This window comes from Dryobates pubescens, chromosome 13, assembly GCF_014839835.1.
Source record: "Dryobates pubescens isolate bDryPub1 chromosome 13, bDryPub1.pri, whole genome shotgun sequence".
In the NCBI taxonomy this organism is placed as follows: Eukaryota; Metazoa; Chordata; class Aves; order Piciformes; family Picidae; genus Dryobates; species Dryobates pubescens.
Window position 1 is genome coordinate 2,842,995 of NC_071624.1, and position 7,722 is coordinate 2,850,716.

General features: G+C 38.3%; 1 protein-coding gene across 6 annotated transcripts in view; it reads left to right on the forward strand.

Moving 5' to 3' along the window:
- The window catches only part of NMNAT3 (nicotinamide nucleotide adenylyltransferase 3), a 29,641-nt gene extending 22,159 nt beyond the window's left edge, over window positions 1–7,482 (forward strand). For 5 of the 6 annotated variants that reach the window (XM_054166383.1, XM_054166384.1, XM_054166389.1 and 2 more), the window contains 2 exons: window positions 2,464–2,573; window positions 6,776–7,482. In XM_054166383.1, coding sequence (XP_054022358.1) covers window positions 2,464–2,573; window positions 6,776–7,185 — 520 coding nt within the window. In that variant the 3' untranslated portion in view covers window positions 7,186–7,482. The remainder of the gene's footprint in view (window positions 1–2,463; window positions 2,574–6,775) is intronic. The other variant, XM_054166388.1, reaches the window with a different exon arrangement.
- The last annotated feature ends 240 nt before the right edge of the window (window positions 7,483–7,722 follow it).

The following is a 7,722-nucleotide window of genomic DNA, read 5'->3' on the forward strand; positions in this document are numbered from 1 at the left end:
TTTCTACTCAGGGAAAGTAGTATCAATGTAGTATGAACAGCCTGGTTTCCTGCTACCTCTAGTTTTACAAATCCACAAAATGTAAAAATGGATGCCTGTTACAGAGAGAACAAGCTTAAAGCATATTTTTCCCAGTTGGTGACCTACACCAATCTTAACCAGTGCCATAATCTAATGCTGATCCCTGTCCCTTGAATGGGGATGCAGCATCCTGATGAAATAGCAGATGTAGGTATTTGGGGTTTATGTTGTATTTTAACTGTCAGACATGAATATTTAAATAATTGAAATGGCAAAATTTAGGGTTAGATCCTTACCACATATAAATTGATAATGTTTTGTCATGGAGTTCTTCTGCTTCATAAGTGATGAAGTTTAGTCTATAGCTTCTTCCCTGGTTAAAGAACCAGTTGCTGACCTCACTGTAAGCTCCCCCAGGTAGGAAACCTCAGTACCAATAGAAAGAGATTTTGCTATTGCAAGGCAAAAAAATTTACTGTACTTAAATGTCTCTTCTTATCAGTATTTTGAATTGTACACCTAACTACAGCAGAACATTGTGTCACAAGACACACAAATGACTTTACAGTACTTGTTATACCTGAGTGCAATGAAATTGTCATATTTCATCCACTTCTGTGGATTTTTGCAAAGGCTCCCACATAGTTATGACATAAAAGGATTTTAAGCAGCAAAGCTCATATCCCACTTATGGTGATGCTATTAGCTGACTGTTCCATTGAGTATGAAGATTTTGGAGACTGTGTCAAGGCTGGGTTTAGAATCAGGTAACAAGACCTATTTTCCACTCAGATACTGTTCCTGAATATTCTTCCTACACAACAAAACAGTATTATGTTAGTAAGCAAAGAACTACTTCTATTCTCTTGTAGTGTAGATTTGATTGTGGTGCCAGATATACTATGAATTTATTTAGAACTGGCTAAGATCTCTCTTACCCAGCTTCCATTGAATAGTGCTTGTGATATAATTGCATCGTTACTCAAAGCTTCCTACACAGTTCAGAAAGAGCTCGATAAACTGGCAGATTGCTTTGCCCCAGCACTTGAAACAGCTGTTGAACAGGCCTTCTGGCAGTTCAGAATTTACAGTACTTGTAACATTAGTCCTGCAGTTAGCTCTTTGCCAAGAGTTCTTTTTGCATCATGGCTCAAGAATGTCAGTCCATGGTACAAAGCTAGCATACTTTATACATAGCATCAGCCTATTTATTATAAGGAAGGATTTAAAATAGAAATATAGGGAGGCACAGGCCAAGTTACTGCTACCTGCTACCATTATGTCCTTCACCTCTTGCCTGTGTTGCTCCTTTAGCTAATGGCTGAACATCAAAAGTTACTGGAGATACTTATGCAGCCTATCTAGATGTATATTCTTGACACTTGGCAACTTATTCCTGTGATTAGAAGCATTTGCTTGCTTTGAGAGTGTACATTTAAATCACTAAGCCACAAATTAATTCCTTAGGCTGGGCATTCATACTAAATTCAGGCTGTACCTGTAACTTGTAATCTTTGTTTTGAAACAGCTGCACAAGACCTGGTGGTCACTTAGGCTACATATGTGCTAGAGAGACATCACCTTCACTCTGTGTCTGCCTGTCCTGTTTAACCATGAGCTTGTTTCCTGAAACAGTCTTGGCTCGTGCCAATGTGAGAAAGGCCTCAGGATCGTGCAAGTCGGGGACCATTCTGAACACATGCTGATTTGGATGGAAGTGAGTTTAGGTGTTTGGATCAAAGATTGCCCTCATGATCAAAGAAGGGACTACTACCATCAGTACCAGTATTGCAGTGGGGCACCCATGATCAGGAGCAGCAAAAGAATGAAGTCATATAAACCTGGAAAAAAATGCCAAAAGGATCCTTGCTTGCCTTCATGACTCTGAATTCAGTAAAATTAGAAGCATAGCAGATGTAGAAAATGTTCTGAGCTGCATATTTTGAGTTTGTCAGGACTGTGATTCTCTTAATTAAAATTAAAGGTTAAACCACAAGGTGAAAATACAGGGAACATCTTTTGTGGAGCAGAGGAAGCTCCACAATGGCTCTTCCTAAAAACTGAGCACACATAGAAACATCATCATGAGGGGTTGTATTTAATCAAGAAATTAAATCTAGTGATTAAAGTATGCTTTAATCCTGTTTCACTCCACACTGTTTTGAAGGTAATGTTGCTGCCAAAATTGTCATAATGGTAGAATTTCAAAAAGGAATTGAAAACCAGAGTGCAACTACAGAGATTGCTTGGGAACTCTGCACAATACTAACCACACTGATACTAATATCATGGTAGAATTAATATGCTAAATTCTTAACAAATTGCATTCAAATCCAAAGTGCATAAAAGCAGACTGTGCTTTTGAATCTGAAAGTAACAGGTAATCGCCTTGTGCATCTCTGAGAGGATTACCTCACACAGAAGCCTTTATTTTAAATGCAGGCACCATTACAATGAATCACTCAGATTGCTCCAGTCCAAGAAGGAATTAATGAAAAACAAACAGCCCATAGAGAGATCTGCAGAGGATTCCCTTTCCTACCAGCACCCAGGTTGGTTCATGACTGTAACCACAACTCTTTATTTAGCATTAAAAATTATATAGCTATACCAAACTTAGACTGATGAAAAGGTTGACTGTAATAGCTGGTAAGTTTTGTGGGTTGGAGCTGCCTGCCAAAACCCAAGCCATGCCAAATGCCAATAGGGCTGCTCTGCAGTTACTTTGTTGTGACTCACATAGACAGGAGACTTATTTTGGAATTGTATTAGTTCTTGGGTTTATAAGCATAGGTTTAGCTGTGCCAGAGCTGCATGTTGTAGCCCCTTTGGTTTTGCAAATTGCAGAATATATGAATAAAAAATATTAAGATGTATAAGGATTACTTAGAATTGAAATTCTAGTTTAGGCAAGGAACAGAATACATGGATACCACAGCAGTAATTCTGATGCATTGGTGTTTACTGCAGTTCTGGACAGAAAAGCTTTTGTTGACAGTAAAATATGGCAGGTTTTTGAAACGCTGTCAGTTTTTGGTCTGCTTTTTGATCGTGTTCCCTAACCTTTTGACTTGCTAGGATGCTGCTAGATTTGTGATAAAGCACATATTTTCCTGTAGTATTACAGCATAATACATTTATGTTGTTCATGGTTACACAAAAGTTTCCAGAAGGTGAGGTCTTTATATAGATGGTAAAGGAAAAAAATCTCAAGGCATTTAGAGCGTAGTTGAATCTTGTGTCTGATGGAGAGTTACTGATTGTTGGCAAGTGACAAGTCAGATTATTCTACATTGCCACACTAAGGAAAATCAGTGTGAAAGTAATTAAGACTATTTTAGTTTTCCATTACAAAAAAAAATTGGCTTGGCTATTTTCTGTAGTTCATTCAAGCTATATAGTATTTTATGTAAAAATGGTCAAGAAAACAAATATTAAAACTAGTCTTTCTTTCCCAGAAAATAGTCTTAGTTTAGAATTCATCAGACATCTTCACAGAATTCCTCTACAGTCAAAACCAAAAGGCATAGTGAAAATGAGGTGAGAAAGAGGATGGGCAGGAAATAGGTTTCTCTGTCTAGTACATAGTGGCTGGATATTTTTTGTTTTATTTTTGTAGTGTCTGGCAGCTATCCACAAAGAACAGTCCATTACTTTGAACAGAGAAAGGCTAGCATCCTGCTATTACTTAGTTTCTTGACTTCAGTGCTTTGACTGACTGGACAGTGATGTGGATTTGGCTGCATTAAACATGCAGCCCACCAAGAGAGGCAGGATGGTGTCATCCCACTTTTTTTGGTCATTAGCATGGTATGGCATGGGCAATAAGCAGGAGCTACTGAGAAGTGCAGATCAGAATAGAGCTCTTTCCCATTATGAGGAAGAAATGCTGTTCAGCACAAACTATATAATGACAGGCAACTGTTGCTCACCTCTTCCTCCCTTCTCACCCTTCCCCCCCCCCACCAAGACAACGTTCCCAACAATTAAATCTGTTGATTTGGGGTTTTCTGTGAAGTTTGCAGAAAGGCTCAATCACCTAGTGGAAGCTTTCCCAAAGTTCAGCTTGATGGCTGGATTTAGCAGTGGGAAAATTCCATAATGACTATTTTTCTACTAAATGCTAAACTGCAAGGCTTCTTTGCATGTGATGAACTTCATGATTTTTCATTCCACATGAAATAACCATCTCCTTTAAATATATAATGAAAATAAAAAGGGTCACTGAGGACAGGTATAGACAAACAATTGCAGTTTTAATAAGCTTAAAATTTGTTTGGTGAGAGTTGTTCAAGATGAAGCTAAAAATAACAAAATTGTGTAGTTCTTGTTCTCTGCATTTCAGCATCAGGGATTTGTCATCCCTCCTTGATTCACCAGATACAGCTTCACATGCAATATTTCTTCTGCTTAGATGGTCGATCATCTTAATTTCATTTTGAATTGAATCCCTTGCACCTCAGGTCTCTCAGCTGCCTTACATGAACAACTTTGTTGTTGCTTCTTGAGTGCTTTTTCTCTGGCACATTGCAACAGCAGTCTCCCTTAATTAGACTTAAAATTCATCTACTTCCATTGTGTTAATACTTATTTCTCCTTTAGCTTACCCTCTCCTTTCTCCCTGCACAACACTTTAAAGAACTGCAATCCATTTCTGTCCACCATCATTGACTGAGCTATGCCAATCAACAGCAAGCAGAAATTCCCCTGATCCAGACATACCATAGCCTGAAATAAAGCCTGTTGTACTTATCCAGAAGAGGAGCATTGCAGCAGCCATTTGAGTTTTATGCCATTACCTGTAGTGGAATATGCAGATCATCATTTACTGAAGTGCCCTTGAAAGGCCAATGACAATTTTCTCTCATTGGCACAGACAATGTATAACAGGCAGAGATGCATGTGTGGAATTGAAAGCCTATTTGTAAAGCTTGAGATCTGTTGATTTAGCTTCCAGTACCCTAGGACTGCAATGTGTGAAACCAGAGCTAGGCTCTGGTGTAACGGGCTTTCATACAGCTTGTGTTAGAGTACTGTTTGATTGTGGAGGTTGCTGTAAGTAAAAAGCTGTGACTTGAAACCCATGTAAGGCTCTAGAAAGCAGTGGACTGGCAACAGTCTAAACAGGAAGTGAGCACAAGGAACTGGAAAGCATGAGTAGAATCTATGAGTGGAAAGACCGTGAGATTGGAACTGGCATAAGGAAATAGATGAGCAGAGGATGGCTTGGAACATGAATCCTAAGGTTCTTGGTGTTGCATTGTTCATCAGCTGTCGAGAAGTACCTGGGACATTCTTTAAGAGTTCAGTACTTCTGTAGCCCTGGTCCCAACAGGGATCATGGACAGCTGTTTCAAGTGCTTCTGCAGTACCTCAAGTGTGGAGATGGGAACATTGAATCTAAAGGTTCCAACTGTGCAGATGTGGGTATCAAAAATTTTACTGGGTGTTTTGTGGGGAGTGTGCTGTTACATATTCCTACCAAATATGCTAATTATAAACTCTGAAAAAAACTTATAATTATACTTTTACGTATGGGGACAATCTGTGAATGTTTCAAACTAGTCTTGTCCCATACCATTGTCCGGTGCTGATTCTGCATTCAGAGCAATGGAAGGTGCAGGGCAGTACCCTGCCACCTTTGTAGAGGTCAGAAGGTGTGTAATGAGGGGTGTTAAAAGAAATGCCTCCTCTGGTTAGCTCAGTGATATATACTAAACCTCTGCAAAATTGATTTAGTCTTAAGACACCTAAAGTATCCTTTTTGTGCCTCTTACTTCTCAAATACCCGATTTAAAGTGTATGTGTAAAAGTTGCATATGTGCTAATAGTCTGTAATCACAAATAAATGTAAAATGGAGACAATTCCTCCATCCTTTCCCTTCATTTTACATGAATGGAAGGCTGTGAAAGTCCCTAGTCAATGTTTGTGAAGTATTTGGATAGTATAATGATAAATGCTGTAGAATAGACTTTGAGGGAAGAGATAGTTCTGTGAGCAGCAATTAAGAAAAGGAGAGAAAACAAAAAAAAATTGTACAAGTTAGGTATTGTTCTTGGTTATTGTTCAGGGTAGAGCAGATTTGGCTTTAGATCTCTGTGCAAGAACAAAAAAGCCATGGCCACATGACACAAAATACTATCTGTTCAATAGTCTGCTCGTTCAAATGTCTCTAAAAATAAAACAAACTTGGTTAACTCAACTACTGATCTTGTACCAGTAAGGGTAGTTAAAGTCCATCATATTTTAGATGATACAGGTGGACAAAGCCAGCAGAAATTCTGGGTTGTTGTCTGGCTGATGTGGCAATGTGTATTGTGTCTGTGGTCCCCTAAGGGCTGTGGAGCTGTTTGTGGTAACATGCAAGGGCTCACTAGATGAAGTTGGTCTCACAGTACCTGAGCTAAGTGAGCAGGACAGGCTGGGGTGTGGTGACCAGGTTCAACCAAGGCCAGTCTTTATACTGCAGTAATTATCTACTTTATTTCCCATTTTTGGCTCACTAGAGTGGAGAAATAATTCTCCTTCAAAATGGTATAGATAATATTTGGTATGATGTGAGTGATGCTGAAGTAGATGATAAATTGTGACCAAACACATAAAGTCTAACTAAGCTGAATTTGTCTTGCACCCTTGTTGAAAGAAAACTGGAATAAAAGTAAATTTTTAAAAATAAAGATGCATTAAAACAGTCTAACTTCCTATAAAAACAGGCAAGTAATAGAAATATCTCATTTCCTTTTGTCTTTCCAGTTCTACCAGAATTAAAGTTGCTCTGTGGGGCTGATTTTCTACAGACGTTTAAGACACCCAATCTTTGGAAGGAAGAACACATCAAAGAAATAGTGGAGAAGTTTGGTTTGGTCTGTATTAGCCGTGCTGGCTCTGATCCTGCTCAGTACATCAATGAATCAGACCTCTTAACTAAATTTCAGCACAATATCTTTCTGGTGAAAGAATGGATTCAGAATGAAATCAGTGCAACACAGATACGCACTGCCTTGTGCAGAGGACTAAGTGTAAAATACCTCATACCAGACTCAGTTATATCCTACATTTCACAGCATAATATCTACACTGAAGAGAGTGAGAGGAAGAATGAAGGTGACTTGCTTCAGCCTCTGAAGTTGCACAGCACAACAGTAAATCCACTCAATGACTGATGTCTGTCTGCGCTGTGTGAGTGGACGCACCTAATATGTTTTCATGCGAAGTCCTTGATAAAGTTGCTTGTTAATAAAGGGAATGTACATCAGTTTCTTGAATTCATGTAGTGTTTTAAATTCATGTTATTATATGTGATAGCGCTTAAGGAAATCAGGATGCCCAGCAGCATAGTTTAAAATATACAAAGAACAGCTTCCTTGTGAAAATAAAAGAAATAAGATCTTAACAAAAAATATTAATCTAAGTATTACTTAAGAGTAACAAATATTACTTTCTTGAATCTTACTTAGCAGCAGAAGAAAAGTTTTCTTTATATATATAGATACGGATACACAAATACACATTAGTGGTAAACTTTGACTTTTTAGGACCCTGAACAAGTTTTTGTGTTTTGGCTGTTTGGACAAGAGATGGAAGTAAATACTGCTTTCATACAAGCACTTAAAAATGCATGCATTTTTCATGTCACTTTTAAGCCTCCAGATTCACGAATGACACACAATCCAGGGATGAATTTTTCAGTGAAAAAATAA